Raw genomic sequence first — 14,912 nt, 5'->3', positions numbered from 1 at the left:
TCCGTGGCTGCACAGTGTCTTCTCTCCTCTCTCAGTGCCGAGTATACTCCGTGGCTGCACAGTGTCTTCTCTCCTCTCCCAGTGCCGAGTATATTCCGGGCTGCACAGTGTATACCCCGAGTAGCACATTACCTGCAGTGTCCCTCTCGGTGCCACCGGTGACAGTCGGGGCGTGTCCTCCTCTGCAGGTGTCCCCTACTGCCCCGCCCCCTGGCCCACTTCGGAGTCTAGTACATTGCAGCAGCTGTAGGAGGACAAGAGCAAATCAATTGTGAGGAGCGGAGAGCGGCGCGGGCATCATGAGGATTAGATGGGGATCACGGAGGCGCTGCTTCGGGGTCCTGGGGGCCCTGCACCTGCTCGTGGGTGAGTCACCTCAATCGCAGTGATCAGCAGCTGTGAGATCCTTTAACCCCTTACTTCTCGGCGCAAAGTTTCGCCTCACACCAGAACTGAATCCTACTCTGTGGGAGCTGGGACTGTGCCCTGTGTCAGATGGTATAGGTGCTGTGACACTACAACTCTCAACATGTACTTGCATTGCATGCTGAAGGTGGTAATTTGACAACAGTTGGAGAGGCCACTAATAGCAAGCCTCATAGTCAGAGGATGGGGTGAAACTGGAGTTTTATGTCATTAGGGTGTAGGCAACAGAGCTCACAGTCCAGTACAACAATGAAGTGTATATATATAGATTGTATATACTTATTAGATATGGGCAGGGGGTCCCTGTGATTTGTGAGGGGATCAGAGGGGATCAGGCAGATCTTGTTCTGAGAGGATTTCAGGATCTATTCCTAGTTACAGTTTACTGGGTCTTTCACTGTATAATCCTCAGTGATGACTCCAGACCCAGAATAATCAAGTGTCATAATACAGAGGCTCAGCCTGAGCAGGGACTTCTAGGAATCCGCATATTGATTAGACACTGTATATAGAGAGCAATGACCTGTGTGTGTATATAGAGTAATGTTCTGTGTATAGTGACAGTATATAGAGAGCAATGACCTGTGTATATAGAGTAATGTTCTGTGTATAGTGACAGTATATATGCTGTGTACTGTATCAATAGTGTCTTGTGTATATAGAGAGCAATGTCCTGTGTATAGTGACAGTATATAGAGAGCAATGTCCTGTGTATATAGAGTAATGTTCTGTGTATAGTGACAGTATATATGCTGTGTACTGTATCAATAGTGTCCTGTGTATATAGAGAGCAATGTCCTGTGTATAGTGACAGTATATAGAGAGCAATGTCCTGTGTATATAGAGTAATGTTCTGTGTATAGTGACAGTATATATGCTGTGTACTGTATCAATAGTGTCCTGTGTATATAGAGAGCAATGTCCTGTGTATAGTGACAGTATATAGAGAGCAATGTCCTGTGTATATAGAGTAATGTTCTGTGTATAGTGACAGTATATATGCTGTGTACTGTATCAATAGTGTCCTGTGTATATAGATAGTAATGTCCTGTGTATAGTGATGGTATAATACTGTATATATAGAGAGTAATGTCCTGTGTATAGTGATGGTATAACACTGTATATAGAGAGTAATGTCCTGTGTATAGTGACGGTATAATACTGTATATATAGAGAGTAATGTCCTGTGTATAGTGATGGTATAACACTGTATATAGAGAGTAATGTCCTGTGTATAGTGACAGTATAACACTGTACATAGAGAGTAATGTCCTGTGTATAGTGACGGTATAACACTGTACATAGAGAGTAATGTCCTGTGTATAGTGATGGTATAACACTGTATATAGAGAGTAATGTCCTGTGTATAGTGACAGTATAACACTGTACATAGAGAGTAATGTCCTGTGTATAGTGACGGTATAACACTGTACATAGAGAGTAATGTCCTGTGTATAGTGACGGTATAACACTGTACATAGAGAGTAATGTCCTGTGTATAGTGACGGTATAACACTGTACATAGAGAGTAATGTCCTGTGTATAGTGACGGTATAACACTGTATATAGACAGTAATGTCCTGTGTATAGTGACGGTATAATACTGTATATAGAGAGTAATGTCCTGTGTATAGTGATGGTATAATACGGTATATAGAGAGTAATGTCCTGTGTATAGTGATGGTATAATACTGTATATAGAGAGTAATGTTCTGTGTATAGCGATGGTATAATACTGTATATAGAGAGTAATGTCCTGTGTATAGCGATGGTATAATACTGTATATAGAGAGTAATGTCCTGTGTATAGTGATGGTATAATACTGTACATAGAGAGTAATGTCCTGTGTATAGTGATGGTATAATACTGTACATAGAGAGCAATGTCCTGTGTATAGCGATGGTATAATACTGTATATAGAGAGTAATGTCCTGTGTATAGCGATGGTATAATACTGTATATAGAGAGTAATGTCCTGTGTATAGTGATGGTATAATACTGTACATAGAGAGTAATGTCCTGTGTATAGTGATGGTATAATACTGTATATAGAGAGCAATGTCCTGTGTATAGTGATGGTATAATACTGTACATAGAGAGTAATGTCCTGTGTATAGTGATGGTATAATACTGTATATAGAGAGTAATGTTCTGTGTATAGCGATGGTATAATACTGTATATAGAGAGTAATGTTCTGTGTACAGTGATGGTATAATACTGTATATAGAGAGTAATGTCCTGTGTATAGTGACGGTATAACACTGTACATAGAGAGTAATGTCACAATGGTGAGAACTAAAAATGGTGTAGACAAGTCCTGGATTTACTAATGTATCTGTAGCAAGAATCTATGTAAAAAAAGTGGCAAAAAATTGTACAAACTGGCACAATTTGGTGCATATAGGGTTTCAACACTTTTTCCGGCATTCTCGAAAAAAGAGTTGAGGCTTAGCGGAAAGTGGGCAGAGCATCACTGGAAGGGACAGGACCTAATATGTGCCACCAAAATGGATGGTATATAATCCGAGAAAAGTGTCTATGGGGGCATTCATCATCCAGCCTGAGCCCTGTGAGAGATCTGCTGCCGGTCTAAGCTTACACCATCTACAGGATTAGTCAGTCTGGGCCGCGGTAATATATCGGTCCTAATGTGCGCCAAAATGGGCTGAGACCCTGTGGGAAAAGTAAACCAACCATTAGGTGGTATAAAGTTAAACTAGACATTACAATACATCCTATGTTAGAAAATCTGCCGCACTTGCCTAACATATTACAGCCCAGACCCCCACCGCCTACTATCGCCGCTTGCTGTTTCTGAATAGAGTTTCTGTCCAATTCTCAATGTGAGGTTATAATTTAATGTCCCTTTAATGGATGATTGCTTTGTGGATGGTGTTAATTGTAATTCACATAATTGCTTTTAATGAATAGTTATGTGACCATTTCCAGAACAATATATTCACAGCTGTAGATTTGTGACTTTATCGTCTGGTTGGTGACACATAAATTATGTTACTGACATTTATACACTGGGCACACAAAGTTATTCCAAGTATTTCAAGCAATAAATGTTTATTAACTGCTCGTCTGTATGTAAATGTGACCAGAGCAGTAGCACTGGTGACGGTGTGCTCAGTGCTGGTGACGGTGTGCTCAGTGCTGGTCACGATGTGCTCAGTGCTGGCGACGGTGTGCTCAGTGCTGGTCACGTTGTGCTTAGTGCTGGTGAAGGTGTGCTCAGTGCTGGTGAAGGTGTGCTCAGTGCTGGTGATGGTGTGCTCAGTGCTGGTTACGGTGTGCTCAGTGCTGTAGGGAGCGTGCTCAGTGCTGGTGATGGTGTGCTCAGTGCTGGTGACGGTGTGCTGAGTGCTGGTGACAGTGTGCTTAGTGCTGGTGCTGGTGTGCTCAGTGCTGGTGACAGGGTGCTCAGTGCTGGTGACAGGGTGCTCAGTGCTTTAGGGAGCTGCTCAGTGCTGGTGACGGTATGCTCAGTGCTGGTGACGGTATGCTCAGTGCTGTTGACGGTGTGCTCAGTGCTGGTCACGATGTGCTCAGTGCTGGCGACGGTGTGCTCAGTGCTGGTCACGTTGTGCTTAGTGCTGGTGATGGTGTGCTCAGTGCTGGTGAAGGTGTGCTCAGTGCTGGTGATGGTGTGCTCAGTGCTGGTGATGGTGTGCTCAGTGCTGGTTATGGTGTGCTCAGTGCTGTAGGGAGCGTGCTCAGTGCTGGTGATGGTGTGCTCAGTGCTGGTGACGGTGTGCTGAGTGCTGGTGACAGTGTGCTTAGTGCTGGTGATGGTGTGCTCAGTGCTGGTGACAGGGTGCTCAGTGCTTTAGGGAGCTGCTCAGTGCTGGTGACGGTATGCTCAGTGCTGGTGACGGTATGCTCAGTGCTGGTGATGGTATGCTCACTGCTTGTGACGGTGTGCTCACTGCTTGTGACGGTTTACGCAGTGCTGTAGGGAGTGTGCTCAGTGTTGGTGATCATCTCCGCAGTGCTGTTGATTGTCTGCGCAGTGCTGTTGACTGTGCTCAGTGCTGGTGACGGTGTGCTCAGGGCTGGTGGGAGTGTGCTCAGTGTTGGTGACGGTGTGCTCAATGCTGTAGGGAGTGTGCTCAGTGTTGGTGATGTTGTGCTCAGTGCTGTAGGGAGTGTGCTCAGTGCTGATGACGGTGTGCTTAGTGCTGGTGGGAGTGTGCTCACTGCTGGTGATGGTGTGCTCAGTGCTGGTTACGGTGTGCTCAGTGCTGGTGACAGTGTGCTCAGTGCTGGTTACGGTGTGCTCAGTGCTGGTTACGGTGTGCTCAGTGCTGGTTACGGTGTGCTCAGTGCTGGTTACGGTGTGCTCAGTGCTGGTGAAGGTGTGCTCAGTGCTGGTGACAGTGTGCTCAGTGCTGGTGTGCTCAGTGCTGGTGACTGTATGCTCAGTGCTGGTGACTGTATGCTCAGTGCTGCTGACAGTGTGCTCAGTGCTGGTGAAGGTGTGCTCAGTGCTGGTGACGGTGTGCTCAGTGCTGGTGACGGTGTGCTCAGTGCTGGTGACGGTGTGCTCAGTGCTGGTGAAGGTGTGCTCAGTGCTGGTGACAGTGTGCTCAGTGCTGCTGACAGTGTGCTCAGTGCTGGTGAAGGTGTGCTCAGTGCTGGTGAAGGTGTGCTCAGTGCTGGTGACGGTGTGCTCAGTGCTGTTGATTGTCTGCGCAGTGCTGTTGACTGTGCTCAGTGCTGGTGACGGTGTGCTCAGGGCTGGTGGGAGTGTGCTCAGTGTTGGTGACGGTGTGCTCAATGCTGTAGGGAGTGTGCTCAGTGTTGGTGATGTTGTGCTCAGTGCTGTAGGGAGTGTGCTCAGTGCTGATGACGGTGTGCTTAGTGCTGGTGGGAGTGTGCTCACTGCTGGTGATGGTGTGCTCAGTGCTGGTTACGGTGTGCTCAGTGCTGGTGACAGTGTGCTCAGTGCTGGTTACGGTGTGCTCAGTGCTGGTTACGGTGTGCTCAGTGCTGGTTACGGTGTGCTCAGTGCTGGTTACGGTGTGCTCAGTGCTGGTGAAGGTGTGCTCAGTGCTGGTGACAGTGTGCTCAGTGCTGGTGTGCTCAGTGCTGGTGACTGTATGCTCAGTGCTGGTGACTGTATGCTCAGTGCTGCTGACAGTGTGCTCAGTGCTGGTGAAGGTGTGCTCAGTGCTGGTGACGGTGTGCTCAGTGCTGGTGACGGTGTGCTCAGTGCTGGTGAAGGTGTGCTCAGTGCTGGTGACAGTGTGCTCAGTGCTGCTGACAGTGTGCTCAGTGCTGGTGAAGGTGTGCTCAGTGCTGGTGAAGGTGTGCTCAGTGCTGGTGACGGTGTGCTCAGTACTGGTGAAGGTGTGCTCAGTGCTGGTGACGGTGTGCTCAGTGCTGGTGACGGTGTGCTCAGTGCTGGTGACGGTGTGCTCAGTGCTGGTGACAGGGTGCTCAGTGCTGGTGACAATATTTTGTTGCACACTGTGTTTTTACCCCATTTTTGCCACTTGGGAATGGCGGGCGCCACATCATCCACCCCAGCATATTCACTTGCCGGAATGCCGAAAATTTACTCCACTACCTGACTACTTCTGGACTGCTGTAGATAGTCCTAATTTATGATGAGACATTAGTGATATCATGAACAGGAGGACCCACCTTCACACCTCCTCCGGGATACCTGTATGACTGATCCCCACATCCAATGGCAATGACCTCTAATGTCACTATTAGCTCGTACCCTGTGATGAGAGTACTCATGTTTAGCGCTCTCTGAGAACAGCCGGGGCTGTGAGCTCTGCCACATGAGAAATCACTGACCTCTCAGCTTTTAATCAGAACTAAGGAGATAAATCCGGGGAGGGAATTTGATTAAAGACTTGAGTCGCCAACGTCAGTGTCCGAGTACTGAGCGGCTTAGTGTTTACAGGAACTCTGCTTGTTGTGGAGAGGAGTTAATGACCCCTAATCTTAGGCCGTGGCTCTAGTATGCGCTCACTGCTTCCTATTAACTGCTGACAAGTATTCATTGGAAACATTGGGGGTCATTTACTAAGATTGATATGCCAGTTTGGCCTCATTCACACGGCCGTTGTTTGGGTCCGCATCCGAGCTGCCGTTTTGGCGGCTAGGATGCGGACCCATTCACTTTAATGGGGCCGCAAAAGATGCAGACAGCACTCCGTGTGCTGTCCGCATCCGTGGCTCTGTTCCGCAGCCCCGTTAAAAAAAATATAACATGTCCTATTCTTGTCCGCGCTTTGCGGACAAGAATAGGCATTTACATTGCCGGCGCCCGTTCCGGTCCGCAAATTGCGGAAGGCAACACAGGCGGCTTCCGTTTTTTGCGGATCCGTGGTTTGCGGACTGCAAAAAAAAAACGGCACGGCTGTGTGCATGAGGCCTTTTTGGCATAAAAAAATTGGTTGCATGACCCCTTTTTGCAACTCATACAACCATATTTTGTCGCACGCAGCTTTTTTACACCGTGCTTGCCACTGGAGAGTGGCAGGAGTGGTGCAGGGTCACGCCGGGGCCACCAGTCCCAGTAAATTCACAAACTTTACGCCTGGAGATCCGCACCAAAAACACGATAAAAGCTGCACACAAATCTGCACTATTTAGCACAGCTTTGGTGCATTTTGTGTGTGTTTTTTTTTTTGTTTTTTTTTAGAGGAGAACCATTATATACACAGTCAAGTCACATTATTGTGACCGCCAGCTAATATCCAGAGTAACTGCCGTGTGCAGCACGGACAGCAGCTAGACGGGCTGGGAGAGACTGATTCATGTCCTTGTAGGTTGTCACAGGTATCTGGAGCCATGCTGACTGCAGTGCATGGCGAGGGTCCATAGAGTGAACACGACGATCAAGGTGGTCCCACAGAAGCTCAGTTGGCGTCAAGTCTGGGGAATTGGGGGCCAGGGTAGTACTTGGAAGTCTTACGCTGGGTTCAGACCTGAGCGTCCTGACCTGAGCGCTGTGTATGCGCGATTCTCCGGGCGTCTCACATACGCGGCTCCGGTAGTATGCGAACGCCCATTGTCGCGCGTTCCCGGAAGTCTATGTACGGGAACGCGCGACAAGGCGCCCCAAAGAAGCTCCTGTACTTCTTGGGGCGTCGGGCGTTTTACAGCGCGATCGTACGTGCTGTAAAACGCTCAGGTGAGAACCATTGCCATAGGGAATCATTGGTTCTTGCCTGTTGAGCGTTTTACAGCGCGTAGGAACGCGCTGTAAAACGCTCAGGTCTGAACCCAGCCTCAGTCCTGCTCTTCCAACCCGTGTCGGACATTTCTAGCCATGTCACATTGTCTTGTCCACCCAGGGAAGACAATGAGCATGTATGGGTGTACGTGATCTGCAATGGATTCATACCCAAATCAGTTGAGTGTGCCCAGAAAATCACTGATATCTAAATAAACACATTGAAATCAATGGATACATGCTGTCCACAGAGAACATAGACACAAGAACAGGAGCAGAGGATGTATCATAAGGAAGAAAGGTGCTAAACCTACTGAAAGCTTCTGTATAAGGAAAGCCAGGCGTTATCTGGAGAGTCCCATATTTTCTACTAGTCAAAAGAAACCTTTCATTTTTACTGGAAGCAAAACAGTCCTGCTTTTTGTTAGTTGTCCCATATTCGCTCCCTGTGAATTCTGTCATATTGCTCTGTGAAATCCATAAATTATCTAATATCATCTTTATCTGGTTCCCTCTCGTCAATGTAGTGAGCTGTCACTGCTGATATCACACCGCCTTAGGCCTCATGCACACGAACGTATTTTTTAACGTCCCGCAAAACGTGGTTCCGTTGTACCGTGATCCGTGCCCGTTTTTTCTTCCGTGGGTCTGCCGTGATTTTTGGAGGATCCACGGACATGAAAGATGAAAAAAAAATCTAAGTCAAGTTTGCCATTGAAATGATAGGAAAAAACGGACACGGATCACGGACACGGATCACGGACACGGATGACAATCTTGTGTGCATCCGTGATTTTCACGGACCCATTGACTTGAATGGGCCCGTGAACCGTTGGCCGTGAAAAAAATAGGACAGGTTATATTTTTTTCACGGCCTCGAAACACGGGTCACGGGCGCGGTGTAAAAACGGTGCACAAGCCGAGTTTTCTACGGCCCCATTGAAAGTCAATGGAGCCGCAGAAAAAAACGGAAAACGGCACAACGGCCACGGGTGCACACAACGGTCGTGTGCATGAGGCCTTACAGTGATAAATGTGACTGTTATACATTCTGTCGGGTTTATTGGTGATCATGGGAGTTATGGTCCGGCCTCTCCCAGGGCATTGTTACCTTGGACTAACCTATAGTCGGGTGCGTCACTGTGTGAACTCCGATGACAAAACTTTATGTACAGGATACAGAAACCAGTTTATACTATTAGCAAAGAGGAATAAGGGGTCAGGACATATATGAGAATGTCTGGAGATTTCCAGGACCCTTAAAGGGGTTTTTCCGAGTGGTTAGGTCATCAGTATCTGATTGGTGGAGGTCCCATCCGAGGCACCGCAGCCAATCAGCTGTTTAAAAAGGAGCCTGTCGCAGCTTACGAAACACAGCGGAGTCCACTGGATAGCGGCTGTGCTTGGTATTGCAGCTCAGCCCATTCACTTGAATGGGACTCAGCTGTGCCTAGGCCATGTGAGAGATGAATCCTGGGGAAAGGTGATCAGTATTAGGCCGAATGCACACGGCCGTTTTTCCCGGCCGCGAGCAGTCCGTGGAACCACGGGCTGGATTCCTGCTGAGAGCAGGAGCGCACGGCGTCATTGGTTGCTATGACGCCGTGCGCTCCCTGCTGCCGCCGCAGTACAGTAATACACTGGTATAGATCATACCAGTGTATTACTGTACTGTGGCGGCAGCAGGGAGCGCACGGCGTCATAGCAACCAATGACGCTGTGCGCTCCTGCTATCAGCAGGAATCCAGCCCGTGGTTCCACGGACTGCTCGCGGCCGGGAAAAACAGCCGTGTGCATTCGGCCTTAAAGGGATTCAATAGGGTCCCCCCCGTTCATTGCTCTCTAAATGCTGTTATGAACAGATCAAGCAAGATGGCCACCCCCATAATCATGTTCAGAAATGGAATTAAAAAGTTTAAAAACAGAAAATTGAAAAAAGGATATGTGTTAGGCCTCATGCACACGGCCGTGCCCACGCAAACAGAGGGTGATATCACCCATTGGGAATGGTGGACCCTGCCTTCTCTGTACACAGAGGCTGTAAGAGAACTGCGGTAAAGTGATAGGTACAGGCTGTGAAGTGGTGCCTATTATTAGGCTTAGTGGCCAGTAGGAAAACTGCAGGATTTTATGATTTTTATTTAAATATAGAAAATTCTTTAAAAACAGGAATTAAACAATAGGTCTTTTTCTGATGATACATTCCCCTTAAAGGGGTTGTTTAATACTGATCACCTATCCCCAGGATTCATCGGTCACATGGCCTAGGCACAGCTGAGTCCCATTCAAGTGAATGGGCTGAGCTGCAATACCAAGCACAGCCGCTATCCAGTGGACTCCGCTGTGTTTCGTAAGCTGCGACAGGCTCCTTTTTAAACAGCTGATTGGCTGGGGTGCCTCGGATGGGACCTCCACCAATCAGATACTGATGACCTAACCACTCGGAAAAACCCCTTTAAGGGTCCTGGAGATCTCCAGACATTCTCATATATGTCCTGACCCCTTATTCCCCTTTGCTAATAGTATAAACTGGTTTCTGTATCCTGTACATAAAGTTTTGTGATCGGAGTTCACGCAGTGACGCACCCGACTGTAGGTTAGGCCTCTTTCACACGACCGTTTTTTTTTTCCGTTTTGCGGGCCGTTTTTTGCGGTCCGTATACGGTCCGTATACGGAACCATTCATTTCAATGGTTCCGCAAAAAAAACGGAATGTACTCCGTGTGCATTCCGTTTCTGTATTTCCGTTTTTCCGTTCCGTTTAAAGATAGAACATGTCCTATATTTGGCCGCAAATCACGTTCCGTGGCTCCATTAAAGTCTATGGGTCCGCAAAAAAACGGAATGCATACGGAAATGCATCCGTATGTCTTCCGTATCCGTTCCGTTTTTTGCGGAACCATCTATTGAAAATGTTATGCCCAGCCCAATTTTTTATATGAAATTACTGTATACTGTATTTGCCATACGGAAAAACGGAACGGAACAACGGAACGGAAACGGAACCACAACGGAAGCAAAAAACGGAACAACGGATCCGTGAAAAACGGACCGCAAAACACTGAAATGGACATACTGTCGTGTGAAAGAGGCCTTAGTCCAAGGTAACAATGCCCTGGGAGAGGCCGGACCATAACTCCCATGATCACCAATAAACCCGACAGAATGTATAACAGTCACATTTAAGGGCTTGTTCACACGACTGTATGGCTTTTTCAGTGTTTTGCAGTCCTTTTTTTTTTGTTTCAGTAGTGTTTCTGGTTCCGTTTTTCCGTTCCGTTTTTCCGTATGGCATATACAGTATACAGTAACTACATAGAAAAAATTGGGCTGGGCATAAAATTTTCAATAGATGGTTCTGCAAAAACAAAATGGATACGAAAGACCTAGGCCTCTTGCACACGAACGTTTACGTTCCGTTATTGTGTTCTGTATACGGAACCATTCATTTTGATGGATCCGCAAAAAAAAACGGAAGGTACTCCGTATGTCTTAAGTTTCCGTATTTCCGTTTTTCGATTCCGTTCAAAGATAGAACATGTCCTATTATTGTCCGCATAACGGACAAGGATAGTACTGTTCTATCAGGGGCCAGCTGTTCCGTCCCGCAAAAAACGGAATGCACACGGACATCATCAATTTATTTTGTGGATGCGTTTTTTGCGGGCCGCAAGATACTGAAAAAGCCATACAGTCGTGTGCAAGAGGCCATACGGAGTACATTCCGTCTGTGTTCAGTTTTTTTTTTTGCGTACCCATTGACTTGAATGGAGCCACGGAACGTGATTTGTGGGCAACAATAGGACATGTTCTATCTTTGAACGGAACAGTAAAATGGAAATACGGAAACGGAATGCATACAGAGTACATTCCGTTTTTTGGGCAGAACCATTGAAATGAATGGTTTCGTATACGGGGCCGTATACAGAATGCAAAAAACGTTTGTGTGAACGAGCCCTAACGCGGTGTGATATCAGCAGTGACAGCTCACTACATTGACAAGAGGGAACCAGATGCCTTAGGCCTCTTTCACACGGGCGTCATGTTTTTTGCCCGGATAAGAGGCGGGTGCGTTGCGGGAAAATGCGCGATTTTTCCGCGCGAGTGCAAAACATTGTCATGCGTTTTGCACTCGCGTGAGAAAAATCACGCATGTTTGGTACCCAGACCCGAACTTCTTCACAGAAGTTCGGGCTTGGGATTGATGTTCTGAAGATTGTATTATTTTCCCTTATAACATGGTTATAAGGGAAAATAATAGCATTCTGAATACAGAATGCTTAGTATAATAGGGCTGGAAGGGTTAAAAATAATTAAAAAAAGTTAACTCACCTTCTCCTCTTGTTAGCGTAGATCCCGGTCTGTTCTTTAGCTGTGGACTGAATGACCTGAGGTGACGTCAGATCACATGCTCCAATCACATGGTCCATCACCGTGGTGATGGAGCATGTGATCTGACGTCATCAAAGGTCCTTCAGCCACAGCTAAAGAACAGACCGGCCTCTGCGCGAACAAGAGGAGAAGGTGAGTTAACTTTTTTATTATTTTTAACCCTTCCAGCACTATTATACTATGCATTCTGTATTCAGAATGCTATTATTTTCCCTTATAACCATGTTATAAGGGAAAATAATACAGTGAATAGACTGTCACCTAGAACCCATGCGTGAAAATCGCACCGCATCCGCACTTGCTTGCGGATGCATGCGATTTTCACGCAACCCCATTCATTTCTATAGGGCCTGCATTACGTGAAAAACGCACAAAGAGGAGCATGCTGCGATTTTCACGCAACGCATAAGTGATGCGTGAAAATCACCGCTCGTGTGCACAGCCCCATAGAAATGAATGGGTCAGGATTCAGTGCGGGTGCAATGCGTTCACCGCACGCATCGCACCCGCACGGAAAACTCGCCCGTGTGAAAGGGGCCTTAGGCCTCTTTCACACTTGCGTTGTCCGGATCCGGCGTGTACGCCACTTGCCGGAATTACACGCCGGATCCGGAAAAACGCAAGTGAACTGAAAGCATTTGAAGACGGATCCGTCTTCAAAATGCTTTCAGTGTTTCTATGGCAGCCAGGACGCTATTACAGTCCTGGTTGCCATAGTAGGAGCGGGGGAGCGGTATACTTACAGCCCGTGCGGCTCCCGGGGCGCTCCAGAATGACGTCAGAGCGCCCCATGCACATGGATGACGTGCCATGCGATCACGTGATCCATGCGCGTGGGGAGCCCTGACGTCACTCTGGAGCGCCCCGGGAGCCGCACGGACGGTAAGTATGCTGCTCCCCCGCTCCCCACTACACTTTACCATGGCTGCCAGGACTTTAGCGTCCCGGCAGCCATGGTAACCACTCTAAAAAAGCTAAACGTCGGATCCGGCAATGCGCCGAAACGACGTTTAGCTTAAGGCCGGATCCGGATCAATGCCTTTCAATGGGCATTAATTCCGGATCCGGCCTTGCGGCAAGTCTTCAGGATTTTTGGCCGGAGCAAAAAGCGCAGCATGCTGCGGTATTTTCTCTGGCCAAAAAACGTTACGGTCCGGAACTGAAGACATCCTGATGCATCCTGAATGGATTTCTCTCCATTCAGAATGCATTAGGATAAAACTGATCAGGATTCTTCCGGCATAGAGCCCCGACGACGGAACTCTATGCCGGAAAAAAAGAACGCAAGTGTGAAAGAGCCCTAGAGATGATATTAGATCATTTATGAAAGCAGACATAAAGTCATGACCGTCTTAGGATACTTTCACACTTGAGTCAGGACGGATCCGGCAGGCTGTTCACCCTGTCGGATCCGTCCTTCCGCTGTTTTGCCGTGCACTGCCGTACTGCGCCGGTGCGCCGCCCCCCATTATAGTCAATGGGGACGGAGCGGCGGTCCGGCGGCACGCCGAAACAGCGGAAGGACAGATCCGACACGGTGAACAGCTTGCCAGATCCGTCCTGCCGCAAGTGTGAAAGTACCCTTAAGGCCGAATGCACATGGCTGTTGTTCACGTCCGTGAGCGGTCCGTGGAACCGCGGCCTGGATTCCTGCTGAGTGCAGGAGCGCACAGCGTCATGGGTTGCTATGACGCCGTGCGCTCCCTGCTGCCACCGCAATACAGTAATACACTGGTATAGTTCATAGCGTGGAAGGAAGGTAGGTCCTGACTTCCTATAAAACACGTAAAAAGTATATATATATATATTATTTTTTGGGTCTGTGCTGAAACAACTTTGATAGAAGTTGCACAAATACTACAGATTTTTCAGGTGGCTGTTCCACTTGATCTTCTTTCTCCACCTCCTCAGACTCTGAACCGACCAGTAATGAGCACATTCATCATTCCTCCCCAGTATATAAATCAGCCGGCAGCAAACGTTAGCGTATGTTCCTTTAAAGGAAATCAACATAGAGCAGACCCGTAGGTAAAAGCAGTCAGTATACTTTATTATACTCACAGAGTTTTCCTCTTTCAACAACGCATATACAATAAAAATGCTGCCCGACCCGGGTTTCGCTCCTGCTTCCTCTGGAGACGCATTTTTATTGTATATGCGTTGCCGGCTGATTTATATACTGGGGAGGAATGATGTATGTGCTCGTTACTGGTCGGTTCAGAGTCTGAGGAGGTGGAGAAAGAAGATCAAGTGGAACAGCCACCTGAAAAAACTGTAAAAAACTGAAAATCCTCAATGTAAGGCCTCATGCACATGACTGTATGTATTTTGCAGTCCGCAAAAAATATGGATGCATTCCGTATTTTGTGGAACAGCTGGCCCCTAATAGAACAGTACTATCCTTGTCCATAATGCCTTGACCCATTGAAATGAACGGTCCGCAAAAAATGGAATGGACACGGAAAGAAAATACGCATGAGCCCTAAGGCCGCTTTCACACGAGCGAGTTTTCCGCGCGGGTGCAATGTGTGATGTGAACGCATAGCACCTGCACTGAATCCTGACCCATTCATTTCTATGGGTCTGTGTACATGAGCGTTTTTTTTACGCATCAGTTCTGCATTGTGTGAAAAAGCAGCATGTTCTATAGGCCTCATGCACACGAACGTATTTTGTTTCCGTGTCCATTCCGTTTTTTTTGCGGATAGGATGCAGACCCATTCATTTCAATGGGTCCGCAAAAAATGCGGACAGCACACCGTGTGCTATCCGCATCCGTATGTCCGTACTATAGCCCCAAAAAAAAAAAACATGTCCTATTCTTGTCTGTTTTAGGCATTGTTACAATGGATCCAGATGCAATGCATTTTTCACTGATGGTTGCTAAGAGA

The 14,912-nt window shown here is 47.4% G+C and overlaps 1 protein-coding gene across 1 annotated transcript in view; it reads left to right on the top strand.

Annotated features, from left to right (window-relative positions):
• Positions 1–220: 220 nt before the first annotated feature.
• ESAM (endothelial cell adhesion molecule) overlaps positions 221–14,912 on the top strand; it is a 106,529-nt gene continuing 91,837 nt past the window's right edge. Inside the window, exon 1 of the mRNA XM_044281976.1 lies at positions 221–366. Within this exon, the coding sequence (XP_044137911.1) occupies positions 300–366 (67 nt within the window). The 5' untranslated portion in view covers positions 221–299. The remainder of the gene's footprint in view (positions 367–14,912) is intronic.

Source organism: Bufo gargarizans, chromosome 2, assembly GCF_014858855.1.
Source record: "Bufo gargarizans isolate SCDJY-AF-19 chromosome 2, ASM1485885v1, whole genome shotgun sequence".
Classification (NCBI taxonomy): Eukaryota; Metazoa; Chordata; class Amphibia; order Anura; family Bufonidae; genus Bufo; species Bufo gargarizans.
Note: the sequence above shows the minus strand (reverse complement) of the source record. Positions and strands in the feature narration are given on the sequence as shown.